Source organism: Staurois parvus, unplaced genomic scaffold (assembly GCF_062004578.1).
Source record: "Staurois parvus isolate SC_StPar_1 unplaced genomic scaffold, SC_StPar_1.0 ptg000154l, whole genome shotgun sequence".
Classification (NCBI taxonomy): domain Eukaryota; kingdom Metazoa; phylum Chordata; class Amphibia; order Anura; family Ranidae; genus Staurois; species Staurois parvus.
The window spans coordinates 1,976,371-2,001,248 of record NW_028317950.1 but is presented as its reverse complement, the minus strand read 5'-3'; the positions used below and the strand labels follow the sequence as shown (position 1 = coordinate 2,001,248).

General features: G+C 43.3%; 1 protein-coding gene and 1 pseudogene across 3 annotated transcripts in view; both read left to right on the top strand.

The window, feature by feature from the left end:
- OPHN1 (oligophrenin 1) overlaps positions 1-24,878 on the top strand; it is a 192,560-nt gene that overhangs the window by 36,208 nt on the left and 131,474 nt on the right. For all 3 annotated transcript variants that reach the window (XM_089674901.1, XM_089674900.1, XM_089674899.1), the window contains exons 3-5: positions 3,520-3,615; positions 15,340-15,401; positions 17,783-17,854. In XM_089674901.1, the coding sequence (XP_089531027.1) occupies positions 3,520-3,615; positions 15,340-15,401; positions 17,783-17,854 (230 nt within the window). The remainder of the gene's footprint in view (positions 1-3,519; positions 3,616-15,339; positions 15,402-17,782; positions 17,855-24,878) is intronic.
- On the top strand, positions 6,388-6,540 carry LOC149463410 (U2 spliceosomal RNA; annotated as a pseudogene).

Below are 24,878 nucleotides of genomic sequence, written 5' to 3'. Positions count from 1 at the left end.
CGGGGCGGTATCTAGCAATTCGAATTGGCGTGAGGTATGCGCTGTATAAGAGATAGAGTTGGGTGATTCTGTCAGAGTCTCGGAGACACCAGTTTAACTTCTCCAGCTCCTCATCCCAGGTCTCCAAATCCAAATGCTCCACGTCATGGTCTCAGCAGGTCCTGGCCGCAGACACCACATCTGAGATTACAGAGGTGCTCAAGGCTATGTACAGGGCAGAGATCAATTTGGTAGGCTTCGAGCCCAATATCACTTCTAGTAGAGACAGGCTGGAGGCGAGGAACCCCTTCAGCAAACTGAGCTCCCAAAACATGACGGAGCTGAAGATGTCTAAATAACATATGGTTGGGGAGATCAAATTCCTCCTTGAGAGTCTGGAACTGCTTAGGTCCAGTAGGCGTAAGCACCTGGTGAAGAAATATTATGCTCCTTGAAGACCGAAGTTCGGCATAGTGAGGAGATCAGAGAGCCCAGGGTTGAGCAACAGGGAGTATGCGAGTGAGGTTTTGAGAGCAAGTTCCCAAATGCGTTTATAATAGTGCAGCATTGTGCCACGAGGTGTCTGTATACCCAACTGACCGCCCTCCCTCAGTACCACCACATATGCCTACTTTAGTTAGCGTAGTGGCTTGCAAAGATCCATAGTTTCTTTTCTTTTGGCTATAGCATAGGGCACCCAAACATCATGTTACTGACGTTCAGCAACACATTTTCACGGGCAATAAAAGGTCCCACAAGCAAATCTAAAGCCAAAGTCAAACTTCGTTGCAGCTTACCTGTCATCAGATGTGGTAGCTAATTACTTTGAGTTTTCAGGCCTTTTCCCTTCATTTTAACCTGGTGATTCTGCAGACAACACACTTCCTGTCCTAGGGTGGCTACGATTATTCCTCCACCATACCTATGGAAGGAGCCATTGTATCCCCCAGACTTCTAACATCTCTGCCTTTGCTCAGCTCCGTTACATGGGGGCTGATGGAACTAGTAGATCACAAAACAAAGATAGGCTTGTTTGTACTTTCTATTAAGCCTCCATAAGTGATACCGTTGAGATGTACAGATATATTGGCCGCCAAAAATTATCGGCCAAAAATAGCGTTATCGGTGTTTTGCCGATAAAAAAAAAAAAAAGTTGCTGCGTCCCCTAGATTTCAATTCACAAACGCCCAGTTGCGTGACGTAGACTTTAATGCGGAAGTAAAGTCCACTTTTTAATTGTAATGATGTCATCGGCCCATGTGCTCTGAAGGGACGACATGCTGTGCTGTCCCTTTGGAGCTCTGTGCTGCTGCCGAGGGCTCCCATGCGCAGCAGTGATGTCAGTGCGGCTCCGACCATTCATACTGCTGGAGCCCACAAACGCGGAAGAAAGACCGGGTGAAGATGACGGCGCTAGGGAGCTGTGACAGCGTGGCACTGGAGGGCTCTGTGTATTGGTAAATCTGTCCTAATGTACTAGCATGACCTAAACCTGCAGGGGGCAGGTTTTGTCTTTTGTCCAGGGGTTTATTACTTCTTCAATGCAAAGTCACGTCCCATAGACTTTAATGCAAAATCTCGTCCCGTAGACGTCAATGCAAAAATGCTCCCTAGTGACTTCAGTGCAAAATTGCATCCCATTAACTTCAATGCAAAATCCTGTCTCAGTGACTTTAATGCAAAAGCACCCCCTATAGTGACTTCAATGCAAAAGCGCCCCCTAGTGACTTCAATTCAAAAGCGCCAGCAACATTAATTAGATTAAAAAAAACTTTTTTTTAAATCTATTTTGGTTCTGGTTTTCTGCCAAATGCTTCCTGAATTTTCGGTTTCACCACTGGAATTTTCATTTCGGTGCACCACTAAAGGATACTACATTTCTGGCAGGATTGGCAGGTATTTTTTGTACTTGCTGAAATTGTTCGCAGCCTAAAAAAAAAACGGATGCAGCCGCAACGTCTGACAACTGATGCAATATATTACATTTTGGTTTTGGGGTTTAGATACACCTCAATGCATTGCTGCTGTTTGGAATACAGCACTATGTTCTTACAGATAACCTATTCTGGGCTTTGCCTCCTGGAACCGAACCTGGAGCAGAGAAGGATCACAGTTTACTATTTCCAGGCATCGGTTCTAGGTGTACTGGAGCTTCTTCACCACCAGTCTACAGTTGGCCATACACTTAAAGGCTCAGTCCTCTCTGCTGAACAAGAAAAATCCTTTGATTTCCCTATCCATGCCATACGGATGGAGGAATCTCCACTGCCAGCTACTGTATTTTGATAGCCTCAGCTAGAATACTTGAACAGTGACTGCAGTGCCTTGGTTGCAGTCGCTGTTTGGCCGACCCGCCTCCTTTGATTTCTCAAAGTTTGTCAAGTTGAGTGGTGTCAGCAGGTCTGCCACAGGTCGAGTTTTGTCTGTTTCATAGTTGCCTTTGTATTTCGTGGGGGGGGGGGGGTTGTATTTTTGTATTGTGGGAGAAAATAGTTGAATAAAACATATTGTTTTATAGATAGAATATATGAAATGTAAAAGTTAATAAAATATTAATAAAAAAAAAAAAAGAAAATGTTCATTCAATCCATACAGTTTGTGCTGAGCGACCGGCGCTGAGACTTACACTTCTGGCTGGAGTATGTCAGTAGATCATAGCCGGGGGCTCGCTCTGCCCCTCCTGCATTCAACAAACCTCTTTTATTCTTTTCACAAAATGCAAGGAGGTTTGTGGTTGGAGGAGGGGAGATCATGACATTCATCCACATCTCCTCCTTTCACAGAACCCCTTGTAACTTGTATTCTGTGAAGGGAATGCAAGATGTTTTTCTAAATGGTGGAGGTGCAGAGCAAGCGACCCCCAATACAATCTGTGTACTGCAGCTGGAAGTGTAGGTTTTAGCACCGGACATTCAGCACTTACTGTACTGTACTGGCTGAATGAAAGTAGGAATTTTCCCCAATGCAGCGGTGGCTGCACACGGGACACACTTCATTAGTGGTCATTTATTTTTTTCCATTTCAACTATCTAATGCACAGGTGTCAAACACAAGGCCCGCAGGCCAAATCCGGCCCTCCTGGCCATTCCATGTGGCCCTTGCACCTCTCCTGCAGGTACCGCTTTGTCTCTGCCCCCATCTTGTCTCAGCAGTCGGCAACAGAGAGGACAATAGAACTCCTCTGCCAAATCCTGCACCTCTCAGTGCAGCTGCAGCACCCCCTCATTTCTGCCTCCCCTGGTCTCAGCATTCAGCAGACTCACTCCTCCTTTGGTCTTCCTCCAGACCCTGCACTTTCTGCTTTCCAGCTCTGCCCCCAAGGTGGGTGCATGGTAATGTTAGGGAGGGTGTGGGATTCTTGACATCTGTAATGGGGGGTGGGGTGCTCTGGACATCTAGTCTTACAGATTCAACCAGCCCTTTGAGGGCAGCCATAATGCTGATACGGCCACGATGAAATGGAGTCTGACTCCCCTGATCTAATGTATAAGGGTGCAAAACTGACTTTGTACTAAAAAATCTTGTCTTTTCTTGTTCTAGGTTACTCCAATGCCGTCCAGAAGTTCGCCCAGACTCTGCAAAGTTTCCAGTTTGACTTCATCGGGGACACACTAACGGACGATGAACTCAATATCGGTAAGAGACTCAAGTGATGAATGCCATTGTGTAGGGGCTCGTTCACACGGGCAGAAGAAAACGCTGCGTTCAGATGCGCTCAGCATATAGTTTTGTGTGCATTTACACAGAGCACTATAGTAATCAAACAGCCCATGTACACAACCGTGTCTACGTGTGAAAATGTGTGCTGCGTTTAGGCGCTCATTAACAAAAAAAAATCAGGATACAGCTGTATCCAGGGTCACACAGATCTGCAGATGTTTTGTGTGTCTGTGTGCATGTACACGGGTAGTCATTCATTTGAATGAAAGAAGACCTTTACGGGCGTCTAGGTGTATAATTTTTGCAGGATCGTCTGCTAGCTCTGCCAGTGTTCTGTACATAAAATACATGTATGCTCCCTAAGGGCTCATTCACACGGGCATATGCGTATTTTCTAGATGAAACACAGGTTCTTGCTGGCAGCGCTAGCAGAAGATCCTGCATAAAACATATGCCTATAGGACTCCCTTTTAGGTGCTTTTAGATGCATTCCGTTCTTCCATCATTTAACCACTTCTAGACCGTGCTATAGCTGAATGATGGTTCAAATGCGGTCATGCAGTTCTGGGAGGGCGTCATATGACATCCGCCCAGAACATGCCCCCAGTGGCATGCATCTGCCGCTCTCTGTGCTCGCTGTGTCCTTTGGACACAGCTGATCACATGACATGGTAAAAGTCCAATCACAGTGGCCTTTTACCATGGGATTAGCCGTGTCCAATCACAGCTGATCACCATGATCATCCTCCCAGAATGTGCCCCCAGTTGCATGCATCCGCCGCTCTCTGTGCTCGCTGTGTCCTTTGGACACAGCTGATCGCATGACACGGGATCAGCTGTGTCCAATCACAGCTGATCACTATGTAAATACACTTGCTGGTTATCGGCAGTACTTTCCTCACGCTGTCACAGCGTGAGGAAAGTACTGCCAGTAAACAGCAACTGTCAAAGGAGACATCTGCACGGATAATTAGGGCACTGATTATTGGTGCTGCCCTAAAAGTGCCCAACGGTGCTGCCCTAAAAGTTGCGTCCATTAGTGCCCAACAGTGCTGCCCATCAGCGCCCAACAGTGCTGCTAGTCAGTGCCACCAGTCAGTGCCCATCATTGCAGCCTGTCAGTGCCTCCTCGTCACTGCCCACCAATGCTGCCCTATCAGTGGCCATCAGTGCTGCCTATCAGTGCAGCCTCATCAACCCACATTAGTGAAGGAGAAAAATCACCTGTTGGCAAAATTTTATAATAGAAACAATGAAGGAAAAAAAAGTTTCTTTTTTTTTTTTTCCAAGTTTTCAGTCTTTTTTTAATTTATAGTGCAAAAAATAAAGCACCCAGTGGTGATTAAATATCACCAAAAGAAAGCTCTATTTGTGTGACAAAAACAATAAAAATTTCATATGGGTACAGTGTTGCATGAGCGCGCAATTGTTATTCAAAGTGTGAGAGCGCTGAAAGCTGAAAATTGGCCTGGGCAGGAAGGGGGTAAAAGTGCGCAGTACACAAGGGGTTAAATGAATGACACTGTAAGCGCTTATGCGTTTATGTGCTTTTTTTGCTAGTACGCCTGTAAAATCTGCAGATCTCTACAGCCCTGCCTGCAGCTGTGTCCTTCTTCTTTTTTTTTTTTTTTTTTTTTTTTCAGGTAGGTGCAGCTGTGTCTATGGACTCATTGATTACTATAGTCCTGCGTTCAGATTCGCACAAAGCTATACGCTGTGCACATGTAAACACATTGTTTTTTTGTCTGCCTGTGTGACTGAGCCTTTAGGGCCTCGTGCACACTGGGCTGCTCATACAGGTGCTTGGCTCTTTTTTTTTTTTTTTTTTTTCAGCCCATAGAAGCTCTGTGTTGGCCTATGTGTCTATGCACACATGGGCATTTACAGGCGTATTTCGGAGAAGCATTTTACAGGCTGAGAGAAAAAAACCCATCACAAGCGCATTTTTGAGAGGAGCATTTTGGTAGAAAAAAAAAATGCTTGATGCGCATCAACGCGGCATTTGGGCGCATTCAGCTTTTAGGTGTGTTCAGTGTTTTTAAGTGTAAATTGATTATAGTGAAAAATGAGCATAAGGAAATGTTTTGGAAAAAAAAAAGCTTCTAAACCGGCAGAAATGTGTGTACAATACAAGCCATTTTTTCTTTTGTTTTGTTTGCTTTTTTTGTTTTGTTTTTTCTTTTTTTTTTTTTTTTTTTCTGCCAGAGGATCTGGCATTTTTTTTTAGTTGCCTAGTCTGCATAGAGTAAATGTGATCCCATCGTAGTAAAATTTCCTGCCATCAGTTGGAGTTCTAGCCCTGCGTCCTGAGCTGCAATTCAGATTTTTACATATGGCAATTATTACATGGAAATCTTCCAAAAGTCCAACTATGGGAAATATTGCTCCAAAAATGACAGAGCTTCACAACAGAGGCACACCGTACTGAGCATGCATCTTCTGCAGTACTCCTTTTAAATCAAATGTAACATTTCGAGGATAGTCTCTCTTGTAATTACTGTTTGTGATTGAAACAAAATGTGCATAATAACACATTTAACATAACATATCCCGAAACGCTGGAGAGGATTTGGAACCCCACCTATTTCAATCTAAACATGGAGGTCTGAGTATTACATGGCGGAGTCATCTCCCCAGATTACCCCAAGCTGCCCCACCTTTCTGTACTGTGTCAATCAGTTTGCTGTGTACTCGCAGCGGAACAATTTTTTTTTTTTTTTACAGCTAAACTCCAGGAAAAAAGTAAAAATTGTTTCTCGGCCTTTAGGCTAAGATCAAGTGTAGTATCTGCTCCTGCCAGTGTCCAGTAGGGGCGCACGGATGTCATTCTAGGCCTCAAGGCTGGGATGGATGGCTGCATAGTATTGATGTTGGTATGATGGAAGTCAAGAGGGATCTTCCCCCAAACTAAGCATGCACCATGTAAGCTGGGGGTCGGAAGTATTCCCCTGGTGTAGAAGGTTCCGAGGGGACCGGTGCCTCCTGATTTGAACTGTACTACTTGGTCTGGCTGAGGACTGGCAGGGCACAGTGCCCACAGTGTCAAATGCCCCCTGGGAGTGCCCCCCCTCGGGGTTGCCAAAGTAGCACTATGGATTGTGACCCTACTGGTGTGACCAAGCACTAGGCCATGACTAGAGATGGGAAGGGCTTGAAAAAAATTGGAAAGAAGGTTTTGTTTTTGTTTTTTTGTTTTTTTTTTCCCAGAAAATGTAAAAAAATTTGTGAATTTTGTTCTTTTACAATGCTAAATAATATATCCATGACATGGTATTCAAACTATATAACATGAAGACTTTACAGTGTTTCTAAACCCACAACAGTAAAATCAGTCTGTATATGCAGTAAAGCAGGGCTTGAAAAAGCCGCTCGCCAAATGCGAGGAGAAATTCCTCTGTGGTGAGCGGCGGCGAGCACAGATGAAGAAGCATGGAGTGACTGCACACGCTCTCCAAGCCTCATTGTGAAGCCGAGTTCTAGTCAGGGGCGGACTGACAACTAATGGGGCCCCCGGGCAATAGGGGTTCATGGGGCTCCTGTGTCCTTGCCCAAACTCAAAAAGCCTATGAAAAAGGTACCAGGGGCATCTCATGGGGCCCCCTACTGACCCCGGGCCCTCGGGCAGTGCCCGAGTTTCCAAATGGTCAGACCGCCCCTGGTTGCAGTTTACAACTTCCGGTTTCTGCGGCATTGCCATTACAGTGGCAGCGCCGCTGAGGGGACACGTGCGGGAGAAGTCTGCTCTCCTACGCTGAGAGGAGACACCCTCTCCACCGCCTTGGGGGACACGAGGCCCGTTCTCCACCGCCTTGGGGGACACGAGGCCCGTTCTCCACCGCCTTGGGGGACACGAGGCCCGCTCTCCACCGCCTTGGGGGACACGAGGCCCGCTCTCCACCGCCTTGGGGGACACGAGGCCCGCTCTCCACCGCCTTGGGGGACACGAGGCCCGCTCTCCACCGCCTTGGGGGACACGAGGCCCGCTCTCCACCGCCTTGGGGGACACGAGGCCCGCTCTCCACCGCCTTGGGGGACACGAGTAAGGTTTGTGTCTGGCTAGTAGGTCTGGACTCGAAATTTTAACCCCTGCAGTAAAGCATGCTTGTTATACTCACTGTGGAACCTAAGCTGTTAATATTCTGCATTGTGTAAAAAGGGCTTTTTGATCCTGTCTTCTCTGATACTCCCCTTCTACTGTCCCCAATCCATCTGCTGATAGATCAGAGCCTTGAAAGCAAGCTACACGTGCTCTGATGTGTTTTGTGTGTATTGCTACAGAGGTGTTTTTTTTTTTTTTTCCTTTTTGAGGGTGCATGTGATCAACACAGGGCCAATCAGCACTGTCAGGGGTTATGCAGTCTCATAGGGCAGTCAGAGATTGAAAACTCCTCCTACAAAATTAACAAGTGCTTGGCTGGACACTGATAGAAGTCACAAGACTGCTATATACTGCTGATGAGAAAAGGTATTTAGCAGTTTAAATGTTCTACAATAATTGCATTTCCATGTTCTGTGTACTGTGGGAGACCAGATATAGCGAATGTAGGGTCATGGGTTTAGTAACACTTTAATGATTTCTGAGACTTGATGTAAAGTCTTAAATTATTGCAAGTTCTCTCAGCTGAAGACGAGGCAAATTTTGGAATACAATTCAAGTAACACTGCACTTGTCAATGCAGTTTTCAAACGAGAAATATGGATATCTTCCACTAGGGGGCACTGCAGGGAAAAGGCTCCAGTTTAGTTTGCATGTGGTTTCCATCTTGTACAGTTGGGTGATTGTTGGGGTACAGCAGATGATAGTTTCTGCCCTCTCAGTCCTTAATTGACAGGGAAGAGAGTACATTTGTCTGACAAATTAGTTTATCTTTAAATAATTCCTATGAATGTTCTCTGTCATCACAGCATAATGTTTACCTACACTCTGCTCAGTAAATTTTTTTTCTTTTCCTCTCAGTAAAATGGTGAGACCAACATCTAGGGTTTGGAAATATTTCCACAGTGCAATTTCTGCTGAAAGCAAAGCTGTAATGTGCAAAAATTGTTAGAAATATTCTTTTCCAAATGCTACAAGGATGACAAAAACACATCCCGGCATACCAGAGGTGTCCTAAAGACAATGAAAATACTTTATGGAATGAAATGATGAGGACCAGAATCAAAGTACAAGCAGCTATTCCCTCTGGAGTTCTCATTCCAGAAACACTCTTTCTGCTGTATCTGGATCATCACAAATTTTAAAAAGCAAGTTGTTTATTTCAAGCTGCACTTTTATTTCAAGCATAATATTTTATATACACTGCATTTCACATTCCCAGGGTAACAAAATCACTTTCAATTTGTAAAACTACTCCACTATGAATTTTTTTTTTTTTATTGACTTTTTCTTAAAATTTCCATTTTTTTTTCCAGAAAGTTTTTTTTTTTTTTTTTTTTTTTTTTTTTTTTACTCCATGGATTCAAAATTTCTAGAAATTTTACATCTCTAGCTACAAAACCTAACTTTTTTTTTCCTTCACCGCCTCGTGAGCTAGACCTTTTGGCCAAGACAGGGAAATTTTTTATTAGACCATAAGGCCTAGCCACCGCACTAGCACTGGTACCCTTTTTTTAATTTTTTTTTTCTATTTTATTTATTTTCTCTCTGGGTGTGTCATTTTGAACTTATATAGATGGTAGGGTGTGCATCTTTGGGCCTACCTTGATGTCTAGGGGGAGGATTCATGGCCATCAGGTTCCTTCCTTCCCTGCTTTGGTGGGGTCTCTCTTCTGGAGAGCCCACCACCTAGTACTCATTGGTTGGCTGATCATGTGGGTTCAGGGAAAGGTCCTTCCTCCTTGGGTGGGACCATTTGACATAGTGGAGCATCGAAATGAAAATTCTTGGACCAAAACCGAAAATTCAGGATGCAGTTGGTCGAAAACCAAAACTGAAATGGACAGTTTTTTAAAAAAATTTTTTTTTTTTTAAAAATATAGTTGTATTATATTCAACTTTTTAATTAATATCATGAATTTGAATTTATTTTGTGCACCTTTTCGGCCAAAAAAGCTCAACTAAAACCCATCCCCTTAAATTCAATGTATTCAGACACTGGTCCATTGCGCTTCCTTTGCAGTGTTAAAAAGTCCTGCTTGCCGCATTTTTGGTGCATATTTGGCGAGTTAAAAAAACAAAACAAACACACAGAAAACACACCTCCCCATTGAGGCCTGGTTCGCACCAATGCATTTTTTAGGTTTTTTTTCAGGAACGCAATACAGTCTATTTAACATGGTTTCCTATGGAATACGTTCACATCTATGCTTTTTTGACCTGCTGTGTTTTTGTAAAGGGTCAGGGACTTTTTTAAACGCAAACGTTGCGTTTTTGGTTTAATAGACATCAATGGAGAAGCTGCAAAAAATGCATGTAATGCGTTTTGTGTTTTTAATCTGCCCAGCAACAAAAACGCATGTGTTGTGTTTTTGATGTTTTTTTTTTTTTTTTTTTTTTTTTCAAATCTGACCAGCAACAAGTTGGGCAAAAAAAATACGTCAAAAACGGACAAAACGCAAACTGCATTAGTGTGGACTAGGCCTGAAATGCATTGAAAATGCCGCAAAAATGCATAAACGCACATGTGTTGGTGGGCCCTTGCAGTCCTCACATACAACGCAGGTAATCTGGTTCTGTATTGGACATGATGACAATGGAATGCCTGTGACCAGAGAAGCTGCCAAGCAAAGCAGCTTTGGGAACAGGCAGCTGGATGGAAGCTTGCAGGTGCAAGGAGTAGGGTAAGTATTACTGCTTATACCCCTAAACCAGTGGTCTTCAAACTGCTGCCCACTGGCCAGATGTGGCCCTTTACTTGCTTTCATCCTGCCCTTGGGACCATATTTCATCCTCTGACACCAACAATGGGGCACAATTCCCCCCAGTGACACCAACAATGGGGCACAATTCCTCCTAATGACACCAACAGTGGGGCCCAATGGTACCATTGACAGGGCACAATTCTTCCCAATGACACCAACGATGGGGCATTGACTCCCACTGGTGCCAGGACATTTTCTACTCCCAGTGGCCACAGACCGGCCCCCCTAAACTGTAAACTGGCCCCTGCCCTAGACTTAACATGAGTTTATTCCTTTCAGCATTGGGAGGAATCCCCCTGAAATGGTAACTTTTTTTTCAGCTGGCAGTCCATTATTTTTGATAGGCTGCCAACACACAGCAATGGACCACTGCCACTGTTGTTTTCATGTCATGTCTACCTGTCTGGATCCTGGACTCCCTGGTCTGAACCTGGACTGTTTGGTGTCACCTGACCTTTCCATCGGCCTGCTGACTCTGCTACTGTTACTCTGAAGGACTTGTCCTGCTCTTGCATCTGGTGTTCCTTATCCTGGCCTTTCCATTTGGCAACACAAAGATTTACCAAACTCCATGTTAATTGCTTGCCTTCTATTTTTGTGATTATTGACGATGGAATGATGCTAATACCTTGTACGCACAGACTGTGTGACCACCCACCATAACCCATTGAGGCATGGCCTCCACTTGACCTCTGAAGGTTTGCTGTGATATATGGCACCATGTTGTCAGTAGCAGCTCCTTTCAGTCCGGTAAGTTGTGAGGTGGGGCCTCCATAGATCGGACTTGTTTTTCCAGCACATCCCGCAGATGCTCAGTTGGGTTGAGATCTGGAGAATTTGGTGATCAAGTCAACACTTCAAACTTTGTTGTGTTCCTCAAACTATTCTTGAAATTCATCAAACACTTCTTCCATTGCTCTGTGGTCCAGTTCTAATGCCAATTGTAGGCTCTTTTGACTGTGGACATGGGTCAGCAATGGCCACCCTGACCGATTAGCGGCTACCATACGCAACAAACTGGGATGCTCTGTGTGTTCTGACACCTTTCTATCAGAACCAGCATTTAATTTTTTCAGCAATCTGAGCTCTAGTAGCTCTTCTGTTGGATCGGACTACATGTGCCAGACTTCACTCCCCACCTCCATCAATGAGCCTTGGCCACCTATGACCCTGTTACTGGTTTGCCGGTTCTCCTTCTTTGGATCACTTTTGGTCAAACTTGACCACTGCAGACCAGCAATATCCCATCAGAGCTGCAGTTTTGGAGTTGCTCTGCCCCAGTCGTCTACACATTACAATGTGGCTCTTGTCAAAGTCAACTCAAATCTTTACTCTTGACCATTTTTTTTCTGCTTTCAACACATCAACCTCAAGGACAATATGTTCACTTGCTGCCTCCGACTTTTAAGATACCTAATGTTATTCACTTTAACTGTCAGTGGTCATTAGGTTATGAGCGATCGGTGTTCTCAGTAGGAAAGGGGGGCTTTCCTAGTATTTATCTCTGCTTGCTCTCTACACAGAGAAGGCTTCCCTTCCTCGATGTGTGCCCCTTGGAGGACGATGTCAGGGTTAATAACAGATGTTGCAGAGCTCTTCCCCCTGTACCTGTGCCAAGCAATGACTCATTCATCCAGGGCTCAGCTGCAGTGCTCCACACTCCCTGTTAGGGGCCCCGGATGGGTGAATGGAGAAGGGTTTTCCCCGATCAGTTTTTTTTTTTTTTTTTCTTTAGTTGTCTCTATAAAGCAATATATGGTCAGAAAACTGTGCGGTGAAAGGCCGGCAATGCAAATGATAAAGCAAAACAACACTCTTCCCTCTGACACACAGGGGTCCCACGCAGCAAACTTGTGGACATTTTGTTTGCCACACACCCCCTGAAGGCGTCTTTGGAAACCACCAGATGGTGATAACATTGGACATCTTTAACTGAAATTCTGGTATTGCTTCTCCCAGAGGAGAACTTTACTGCCAGTGACATAAGCCAGACTTCTGCTCTGTAATGGACAGCCCTAGTGCCCTATGGAAACCAATACTCATTCAGATGGACATCATGCTGACAACCTCTGTATTCCTAATCTTACCTTCACTTTCCTGTAAAATCATTGGGTTAAGGGCTCACGCACATAGGCATTAAGAAAAAGTGTTTTGTTTTTTTTGTATCTGAATGCAGATTTTTTTGGTTTATATATAGGCCCATGCACACAGCTGTGTAAAGATCGGTAAAATCAAGATTAAAAAAAATCTTCATCTGAGGTCAGTAATTTATGTGTGTACGCATACGAATGCATGTACATGCACAACGCATGAACATGGAAATGTAATCTTTAGCTTTAAGAAAATATTCACAGCTGATGCGGCGGGACTGCGTTAGGCGGCTATTCCAGGGCATGGGCAAGGCAAAATGCTTCCTTCTCCTATGTGTGCGGTTTACACCGCTGCATTCCAATGGTATGTGGGCATGGGGAAAAAGCACTGCATGCACTCAGTGCCTGGACAAGGCCATCTAGAGCCCAGGGCAAACATGCCAAAAGGCCCCCCCAAGATGTATGAGCATTACCTACATGCTTCCCTTCTAAGCATAAATTCCCCCTCCCCCTAGTACAAATCCACCCCCTTGCTCAAAATCCTCCCATGCCTAATTCTTTCTCTCCCCATATGCCCCCATCACAAGTCCTTCCCCCTCCAAGCACAAATCCTTTGCCCCTTTAAACTTCCCCTCCGAGCACAAACCCCCCTCCAAGCACAAATCCTACCCCCCATATTATCTTTTCTAGCACACATACTCCCTCCTAGCACAGATCATCTTCCCCCATCCCCCACCCAACACTAATTCCCTCAAATCACAGCTCCAAATCCACCTCTCCCATCACAAATTCCCCTCCCCCAATCCCCCATCCTAGCACAAATTTCCTTCCCCCCCCCCCCCCCAATCCCCCATCCTAGCACAAATTCCCCTCCCCCAATCCCCCATCCTAGCACAAATCCCCTACCCCCCCTACTATATCGACTTTTCTAGCATACATACTCCCAAGCACAAATCCTCTTCCCCCATTCCCCCTCCCCAAATCACAACTCCCCAAATTTCCCCTCCTAGAACAATTATCCTTTCAAATACCCCCTCCTTTCCCCTTAAAAATTTTCTCTTAGCACAAATCCCCCCCAAATCACAACTCCACAAATTTCCCCTCGTAGAACAATTCTTACCCCCTCAAATTCCCTCTTCCAACACAAATCCCTTCACCCAATCTCTTTGTGATGCCCCTTCCCCCACCTCACATGATATCTTGGTGCCCAGGGCAGCCGCCCCTCCTGCCCACCCCTTGTCCTGGCCCTGCGTGCACTACTTTTTCTCAGTGCAGAACAATGCAATGCAAAGCAATCTACTGCATCGCACAATGCAGCCGGAAATTGGACTTTTTTAAATATCTGTGTGACATCTCAATAAATTTGAAAGAAAAAAAAAAAAAGAGCAATGCATCAAGCTCAGGAAAAACCAGCCACTGCCCTTTGGCCTCAAGCACACAGTCAGTTTGAGGCTAAAAATGCGGTAAAAAAAAAAAAAAATCATATCGCGTTAGTGCGTTTTCTGGTTGCTGGACTCAAAACATGGACACATGGCTCAAAAAGTGCGTTTTGTATGCATTTTACATTGATTTCAATGGGAGGTGCGATTTTTGGCGTGCTTTTTAAACAGGACACCCACTGCCAACAGGTCCAGGAGCAGCAGCAGCAGAAAAAAACACTGGATGCATCTAAATGAGCTTTACCGCTGCAGGGTTAATTCATTTCAATGGCCCGCATTAATTATTTTGGCCAATGAAATTAATTCACACACAAGCGCTTCCAAGACTTAATATGTTGCACCCGTATACATGTGTCAAGCATTTTTTTTTTTTTCCTGTTAAAATGCCTATAGGAAGGGCATCGAGGAGAGCAGCCAAAAGTCCACTGTGCGTGAGGCCTTAGGGCTCAGTCACACGTATTTTCTGCATAAACCGCAAGTTCTTGCTGGCAGAGCTAGCAGAAGATCTTGCGTAAAGCACACGCCTATAGTACGTTTAGATGCGCAGTGTTTAGATGCATGCAATTCTTCTTCCGTTCCCAAAAAATTACTACACATATGTGCGCACGCTTTAACGCGCACTTTTTCATGTATGCACGTAAAATGCGCAGATTTGGGTGTGTCCTTTTTTGTGCGTGTCTAACGCAGCGCACATTTTTGCTGATGGCCGCAACTATGTATGGGCGCAGTGACTACTACAGTGCGCACACAACCTATACACTGCGCATCTAAACTAAGCGTTTTTTTCTGCCCATGTGAATGAATGGTGTGGTGCGTAGAGAGGTTGAGGACTGTCCTTGTATGCTCGACTGAAAAAGAGAGAGACAGGAAAAGGGAGGGAACAAATCGGGTTGCTGCATGCTAATATGCAGGAAAAGAGAGCAGAATGGGCAGAAAGAGGACCTCATCAGTCTCCCGCTACTCTAAATGGAAGACGATGGCCAAATACTCCAGCTCTAAGCTTTTCTTAGGCCACATAGCAGATTTCTCATGATCAATATCATATTGTGAAATGGCATGGAGCCCAGTTGGGGTCTTTTAGGGATGCGTTCCAGTTTTGTGACCATCCATTGAATACAGGCTGTGATGGAGATGACTATTTGCCTAGCTAATGTATACACACAGCTGCTTATAAAAAAGGTTGTGGTTGATGGGACCAGTCTCTGGTCTTTATTGGGAAGGGTGTAATAATCATTCATGGAGGAAAACCACCATAATAATGTCTCCTAGGCTGTACTTATTTTTTTTCTCTTTTCTTCCCGTCTTCTCAGCTGAATCATTCAAAGAATTTGCTGACCTATTGCAGGAAGTGGAACTAGAAAGGACAATGATGGTAAGACTGTTGTGCTATTTTTACTATGGTTGGGAAATGTACATACTGTAGATTAGAGTTTGCTATGTATAAGTGGGATGTGTCATTATTTTATATTATATTTATTTTGTTTTATATATTATATTTATTTTGTTTTATATATTATATTTATTATATATTAAGCCTCTTGCACACTGCACCGTGGAAAAACTCAGTACAGCATTTTTGTTTTTTTATTGAGGTAAATTGTAGCCCATTATTCACAAAGTGCCTTTGCATTGCAGGTGTGTAAATAAGTGCTGTGTATTCCTCAGTAAAAAAAAATAATAGGAAAATCTGCATTTTTGGTCAGTAATTTACGCCGCCTGCTCGTAAATGCACGTGAATACGTGCATATGAGCATAAATATTAATTTTCCCGAAGTGTATATAGTGTGGGCGCAAATGCTCAAACACGTATATACGCATAAATACACGCAAAACAATCACCTGATATTACGTTAAAAAAAAGCAGATGCTCAAAGATCAGTACCATGTGCAAGACGCCTTATATGCTGTATATTATATTTTATTTTATGCAATATATTATATTTATTCTATGTTCATTTATATTATATTTATTCTATATATTATATTTATTTTGTTTTATATATTATATTAAATAGAATATATATATATATATAAAAAAAGGATATACTGTATAGAATAAAATAAATAGAAGATATAAAATAAATAGTATATATTCTATTTTATTCTATATATTATATGATATATTTATTTTTTGAGATATATATATATATATATATATATATATATATATATATATATACCATTATGTTATAAATTCTCATTGAAAGCTGAACTCCAGGATAATTAAATATTGTCTAAATACGTTTGTCATGTGTATTCTTCCTTGAGTCTTGGTGTGCTTTGTCTCCCAGATCTGTGCAGTGATCCAGTGTGACCTTTGCTTACTGTAATGAAGACTGCTCACTGCTGCTTTCTCTCCTTGTGCAGGGTGACTGGTCTTGTCTCTGCCCCTCCTGTCGTTTTCTGCAGGCAGCCTGTGGCTGGGCCGAGCCTGCTGGGCCCCTCCCACATCTCTGCTCTCTGCATAGGCTATTTACAGCATAGTGATTGTCATTGCCACTTTTGCAAAGCGATAACTTGGTTTGTAAATGCATTTGGTGCACACTAGGTGGATTTATATCATTTTGAGGTATTGAGGAATATTTTACATGAGTCTTTGAGCTTGCAGTTCAGCTTTGACATATTGCACTCAGGTTAACAAATTATTTAAAGTGCATGCAAAGTCACTGATTACATACTGTGCATATTTACATGTTGGCTCTGATTGGCCACCTGTGTTCTAGCAACCAAGGACATCAGGTGGTAGGTGCTACCTGTGTCCAAGGTTACTAGAAGGCAAAAGCCTCCTTTGTCCTAGCACCCAAGGATGCTAGCAGAAGAGGAACTGCATGTGTCTTGGTAACCATGGATGCTAGAGTGCAGTGGCCGCCTGTGTCCTAGCGACCAATGACACCAGGTGACAGGGGCCACCTGTGTCCTATCAGCCAAGGACACTAGGGGGCAAGAGCCTCCTATGTCCTAACAACCAAGGATGATAGGCAGCAGGAGCTGCCTACATCTTAGTAACCGAGGATGCTTGGGTGCATTATCTGCCTATGTCTTAGCAACAAGGAATACTAGGTGGCAATAGCTGCCTGCGTCCTAGCAATCAAGGTTCTATTAATATTTTGTAATCCGCAGCACCTGCTACACTTTGTTGTTACTTACATGTCTTCCGGCAATGGTCAGAAGGGTTTGTGTGTTGAACTGGCCAGCTTTTACCAGCCAGATGCTGCATTTTTCATTTTGAAATGGTTATGTTAGTCTAAATGAACCTTACAGCCAATGCATTTTGGGAGGTTCAAAAAGGTCCCCATTTCATCAGGGTTCAGTGGATACTGCAAGAGATGTGTTCTGGGTAATTAATCTGGAATGGTCATTAGGGAATAGGTCCAGTGTATTGCAATAGAAAATGCCTGCTCTATTTTTTCTAGGTTATTGCAGCAATCTTCTAGGATTTTGTTTAGACTAGTCACATAGAATTCACACATTCCCTACCAAAAAGATGTTTTAACGCACATCAATGCAGGCAAGTACAGAGGTAAGCCATTGCTTTAAATGGTTCTAGTTCATACCTGTGTGATCCATTGACATGTTTTTTAATGCGAAGATGTGCATTATATAGATGACAATGGCAGCACTAAAAAGCACACGATTGTTGATAAAACACATTAAAACAGGTTTATATACTGCCTAAAACATGCATTCAGTCGATCAAAAGTGTTTTCTGTCTGATTTTGTATGTTTTCGGGGTTTTTTTTTTTTCCACCACAGCTTCAAAACGCAGACAACATCCTGATAAAACCCCTGGAGACTTTCCGCAAGGATCAAATTGGACTCACTAAGGTACTTCCACATCCTGTCTGCAAGCTCAGGAACCACCCGTACAGGCAAAGCTGTAAACACAGACACTAGTTTTTTAGTTGGGACTCACTTTACAAAAGGAGAAGCCAAGAAAAAAAAAAAACGGAGTTTCAGAATAAGAGTTCAGACTTGTAAAGAGATACATTTTATGACCAAAAGTTTGAGGACTCCTGACCAGCACACATACTATATGGCCAAAAGTATGAGGACCCCCTCTAAATGATTGAGTTCTGGTGTTTCCAGTGAAGGGCACTGGTAATACTCCAGCACACAAAGACATTTTAGACCTTTGTCCTCTTCCAACCTTGTGGCAACAATTTGGTGAAGGCTCTTTTCTTTTCCAGCATGACTGTACACAAAGCCAACGCTATAAAGAAATGGTTTCACCAGTTTGTCAAGGCCAGTTGAGTTCCTCTACAACCAGAGTCCTGAGGAACTCTTGTCCTGACTTCCAGCCAGTCCTGAGGAGCTCTAGTCCTGATCTTCACCCTAATGAACACCCCAGGCGTGAATTGCAATGCCAATTGTGAGCCAGGTCTTCTCCAAGATCAGTACCTGAACTTAAAACAGAGCACAAATTCCCACAGACACCCTCCAAAATCTTATGGAAAGTCTTTCCATAAGAGCAGAAGCTGGTATGATCACATGAGGACTAACTCCTTATCAATAGCCATGTTTTTAGAATGGGATGTCCAACATGCTCATAAAGGTATAATGGGCCTATTGTGTATGTCCTATTGGACATCTATCACAAAATTGTCACCATCTCTTAACCCTTTCACTACCCCTACACTATGCCTATTTGTAAAAAAAACAGCTCTGTAAAGACATGGTTTAACCAGTTGGATGTGGAGGAACTTGAGTGGTCTGCATATAGCCCTGACCTCAACCTTGGGGACCCTGATTGTGAGTTAGGTCTTCTCATCCAGCAACAGTACTTGACCTCACAAATGGGCACAAATTGATCTGTTTGGTGTGGAGGAACTTGAATATCCAGCACAGGTCCCTGACCTCAACCCTAGGAGCACTGATTGTAAGCCAGGTCTACTCATCCAACAACAGTACTTGACCACACAAATGGGCATTAACTAATTTGTTTGGTGTGGAGGAACCTGAGTGTCCTATACAGAGCCCTGACCTCAACCCTTCTGAGCATCTTTGGGAGTAAACTGAAATTCAGGCTGTAGATCAAGTCTTCTGGACACATTCTAAAATCTTGTGGAAAGCCTTTCCAGACAAGTGGAGGTTGCCAAAGCCTCAAAGAGGGGCCAACTCCATATTAATTTTCTTTTTTTTTATTGGGATGTCCAACAAGCTTTTATAAGTGTTGGTTAGGTGTCCACCAACATTTGGCCATATAGTATATGTTGAGTTTCCTGGAAAAAAATATAAATTGGAATCCAAAGCTTTTCTGGAAGAACACTAAGATTCAGTGACTGATTGCAGGAAAGAAGTATATTGTTGTTTGCAACCAACAAGATATTGGTTTACGTTGTCAGCAAAAAGGACATCTGATATCTGATTGGTTGCGAAGCACAATTTTAGGCTGTAGCCATTTTTTAATTAGCAGCTGTTTATTGATCTGCTTGTTGAATTGTAATGAGTAACAATATTAGATTTCACATGCAATGGAATACCTTTTGTTGTTCGGACATTTCGTTATGTTCCTTTATGATGTTTCTTATGTATGGGCAGATATCTATAAGTGAAATAAACAGCTGTTGCTTACAAAGCAAATGTTGCAGAGAGCATAGCTGGTCATACACTGCTTGACTTTCTTCTGGAATCGGTCAAAATTCGAGCCATTGATGACCGTGTCATTACCACCCTACTCAACAAAAGTTGATTGAAAACTTGAAGGAGCTGGGTGGAGAATTGTTAGCCAAACAGTAACTGCATGCTGTCAGTCACTCTTCAGGTATTCAGACTGCCATGGGTGCTGTGGCTGTCAGAATACCGTAGTGGCGGGGGAGATTCCATTATTAACACCAACCTTTTCACCACATGGGAACCCTTGGAACTGATATCCGGTCCTAGGGATCTCCCTTTAAAATTATTAGACCTACTGCTCATGGTGCATCAGTTTGATCAGTAAGCTGTGGAGATTTGTAAATAAAAAAAATAAAGACTGGGTTGCCTAATAACCATGAAATGAAAAAAATAATATTAATGGCCATAAAAACATAGATGATAAATACTGTAGTAACCCTTAAATAGGTGGGCAATGTGGATGTGAACCATTACATTGGTGGTCGGTGCAGAAGTAATCCCTTACATTGGTGGTCAGCAAAGAAGTGAACCATTAAATTGGTGGTCAGTGTAGAGGAGACCCCTTATATTGGTAGTAAGAGTAGAAGAGACCCATTAAATTGGTGTTCAGTGTAGTGGTGACCCAAAAAAATTGGTAGTCAGTGTAGAGGTGACTCTTTAATTGGTAGTCAAAGTAGAAGAGGCTCAATAAATTGGTGGTCAGTGTACAGGTGACCAGGTAAGGAGATATGTCTTATTAACTGTCATATATTTTGTGTAATGCCTCCATTTCTAGATGTGTGAACAGTTAGAAAACAAAAGAAAAGTTACAAGCAAAACTGAGAATAGTTTTCATTTCACTGTAAATGGAACTGCCTTTATATGGTATCCCTCAGCTATTTGGAGTTTCTGTTCTTCATGTAACTATATTGATAAGAATGGAATGTTTCATTGGTCATCCTAAGATTAAGCAATGCCTACTGAGTTGTGAATAACCATTCTTGTCTTGCATTAAACTTTCAGAGATTTAGCTTGCACACTTCGGTGCCTGGAGCTTTATTTCTCCCAGGCCAGAGAGTGAAAATATCAAGTACAGAGGCTACAGACATAGGCTTATTCCTGTCAGACCCCTTATATTTATATTCCGAGTAGAAGAGACGCATTAAATTGGTGTGCAGTGTAGAGGTGACCCATAAAAATTGGTGGTCAGTATAGAGGTGACTCCTTACATTAGTAGTCAAAGTAGAAGAGGCTCATTAAATTGGTGGTCAGTGTAGTATATTTATAGTTAATGTGCAAGTGACCCCTTGGTCACTTGGACCCCTTGAAGAACAGTGTGTAGAAGTGGACCCTTACATTGGTGGTCATTGTAAGCAGAAGATCAATCTGCCATTGCTCTCATCACCAGGAACCATTGGCAAGCTCTAGAGGAATCCTAGGGATCCATAGAACTCTGGTTGAAAGAGACTGATCTAAACTGTTTAGCATGGATGGAGGAAACTGTTCAGATTCGCAGGCTGAACATGAGAAATCTAAACATAAATGGCATGCTTATCTTCATATTTGGTGCAAGGAGGTCTGAAGCAGTGGTCCATTGTTAGATTAAATACTGAAAACCACATTAAAATATATCTAAACCCAATCACTAAATTCTTGTGTAAGCTTTAACATGTTATATAGTTTTGAAAGTTGTTGTAACTCTGTATCTGTAGCTTTCAATAAAATAATCCCTGGTGATTCTGGTATTAGGGATGCACCGATACCGCTTTTTTAAGTATTATTATAAGTACTGATACTTTCAGTCAAGTACTTGCTGATACTGAGTACCGATACTTTACAGTGTCATTTGCGTTAATGGATGGATTTGAACAAATTGCATACAGTTTCCCCACTGCTCCCGTGTGAGCCCAGGCTTGTCATGGCCTGAGTTCACACAGGAGCAGTGCGCAAAACCTCCTAACCGGTATCCATTGCTGAGTATCAGTGGTAGGAGAGGAGAGCAGGCGCCAGGATTTTCAAATCCCCGCCGTTTTCCTTCCTTTCCTTGCAGCGATGACAGTTCGGTCTAGACGGCATCTGATTGGTCAATTGCTGACCTTCTGCTTTCTCTCCTCTCCTACCACTGACACTCAACATGGGATGCTAGCAGGGAGGTTTCCCGCACCGTTCCTGTGTGTGCTCGCACACAGGAGCAGTGGGGAAACAGCATGCGATTTGGACATTAATCACATTCCTGTTCAAATTACACACTAATCTTTGCAGTGAAAGTTGTGTCCATTAACGCAAATCACACCACAAAGTATCGGTTAAGGTATCAGGAGTATTTGCACGAGCACTCGTGAAAATTATTTATTATTTATTTCAGGTACTTGTATAGCGCCATCAATTTACGCAGTGCTTTACATATATATTGTACATTCACATCAGTCCCTAACCCTCAAGGGGCGTACAATCTGAGGTTCCTAACTCACATTCATACATACACATACTAGGGACAATTTAGACAGGATCCAATTCACCTACCAGTATGTCTTTGAAGTGTGGGAGGAAACCGGAGTACCCGGAGGAAACCCACGCAGGCACAGGGACAACATGCAAACTCCAGGCAGGTGGTGCCGTGGTTGGGATTCGAACCAACGACCGTAGTACTGCCATGCGGAAGTGCTAACCATTTAGCCACTGTGCTGCCCATAAATACTTGGTATTCGCACCGAGACCGGTATCGGTGCATCCCTACCTGCCATGACAGCCTTTGTTCAGGCGCTTCCTGCTGTAGGGTGACAACACTCTGCGCCTGTCTCCCATTTGTGCTCCCGTGTTGTCACATGCATCCAATTGGGAGATGGGTACATAGAGGTTTATTTACTAAAGCTGGAGAATGCAAAAGCAGGCTCACTTCTGCATAGAAATCAATCCGCTTTCAGGTTTTGTTGCCAAAGCTTAATTGAACAAGCTGAGGTTAGAAATTGATTGGTTTCTATGCAAAAGTGAGCCAGAATTTGTGCTCTCCAGCTTTAGTAAATATCCCCCATAGTGTTGGTGTATGTGCATAGATCTAGACAAGGCTTTCTCAACCAGGGTTCTTCCAGAGGTTGCTAGGGGTGCTTGAGTACTGGGCAATTTCTGCCTCTCCGATAAGTTCCCACTGACATCATTGATCTTTTTAGCTGTCTGTAAGAGGGTGATTCATCCAAATGTCCATAAGTGTAAGGAGCATTCTTCCCACTGACCATCACACGAATGTATCATGAGTCATTTTTAGCAGGGGTTTCCCGAGACCGGAAAGTTACTTCAAGGGTTCCTTTGTGTTGAAAAGATTGAGATAGGCTGCGCTAGACCAACAGATGTGGGATAATGGTACTTTTGGATTTAAATTATAGTGAATCCTCCTTCAAAGGGGCTGACAAAACGTGAATGTGCAGTTTAGAACTGACTTTGTCCCGGTCCTAGGGCTGCTGCCTCACTGATAGTCTCAAAAGAGGACTTACAGTACTCAGAAGCTATGGCTTCTATGTTGAGGAGCACCCAGTGCAAAAGTTCTTGAGTAGGTTTTGGCAAAATTTTTATTGACAAAGAGTATCGAGAATCCAACGCGTTTCGGGGGAAATGCCTCCCCCTTCATTAGGGCTGAAGCAATGGGTACACTTGAACTAGTGTTGAGATGCAATTGAAGAGATTGCAATGAGCCTTGACCTGAGTTGTTACAGCTCAGATCAAGCCTCGTTATAGGCATTTTAATTGCATTGCGCAGCTAGTCCAACTGTATCTATCCCCCGCCTTGCTGAAAGGCGGGGGGGGGGGGGGTGTGGATAATTCCCCTGAAACATGTTGGATTCTCTCAATACTCTTTCTCAATAAGTATTTACACAAACTTTTCAAGTGTCTTGAACTTTTGTATTGGGTGCTCCTCAACACTCATCCAAAAGGAACAGAGTGTTGTCAGTCTATAACCACCCTCAATAAGGACCTTCATGGCAGGACCACCAGGCATTATTTTGCGAAATCTGCAGATTTAGAATGATTGAGAATTACTTTTAAAAAGGCATGAACATGTTAGAACGTAAATAAGATTTTATCGATGGGGTTTAAAACTACATTACATACGTTATTGGCAAACAAGGATAACTTCTGGATTTTGTAAGAACTTTGGGCTAGAAATTGTAGCATCTCAACCAGACCCCCTGCAAGCCGCCTCCTGCTATATAGTGACGATCAGCTGTATCCAAGTTAGCCATGTGAACCTGATTATCCTTTTAGTCTGATTTTCATAAGTAATAGGAAGATTATTTAAGCATGATCCCTGGGAACTTTGCCCCGAATGCAGGACTGAATGTGCTTGTTGGTGGAAGTTTGGTAGATCTTGTGTCCTTAATTGGGATATAGTTCTAGACCAGAAGCATAGGCAAGGTGGGGGGAGAGTCATGTGCTCTAGTGAGGGGCTGGATCCTTTCTTCATGGCGGCTGCCAGAACGAGCGAGCTGGGAGTAAACCTGAGCCAAAAAATGCTGGAAACGGCACAAGATCTGCTCCCACCATCTCCTGCTCCATAACCCGTTCACTTCCAGGAGCACAATGAATGGTCCCTGTGCTGGGAGCGAAGGATTTTCTTCACCTGCACTGGTTTCATGATAAGCCATTTAAATCTTTTCTTTTTATGGGATCAAAGAATGACCTTCAGCTGACATTCTTATTAGTTAAATCAGTCATCATTCGTTATGCAGCATCAAAGGGATACTAATATAGAGATACTGTGCTTCACATATCATACTGGAGATAATGAAAAAAGGAAGTCTGGTCTTTAACCACTTGCTGTCTGGTGTATGTAGATAGACCTCCTGTCAGCAAGTGGCTATTACAAGATCATGACTGCAGCTGTAGGCATTTTAGCGGCTTTCTGCCTGCATTTCCATCTCTTCCTTGTAGGTTTAGGCCACATGCATACAGGGCGTTCTTGCAGCCACTTTTAGGGGTTTCAGACGTTTCTTTTTTACAGCTTCTAAATGCCCCTCTATGTTATCCTATGTGTCCATGCACATAGACTTTTAGAAGCTTTTGATGTCAGGGGCTTTTAGGAGCTGTAAAAAAAATCCACTACCTGTGTGTCCAGGAGTAGCAATGTTTTGGCAGAAAAAAATGCTTGATGCGAGTAAACTTGCCTAAATGCTAGGCACGTTTAGCTCTTGAGCATTAATTCATTTCAATGGCCAGAATAATGTATTATTCTGCCAATGAAAAGAGTTAATGCCCAAGCGCTTGA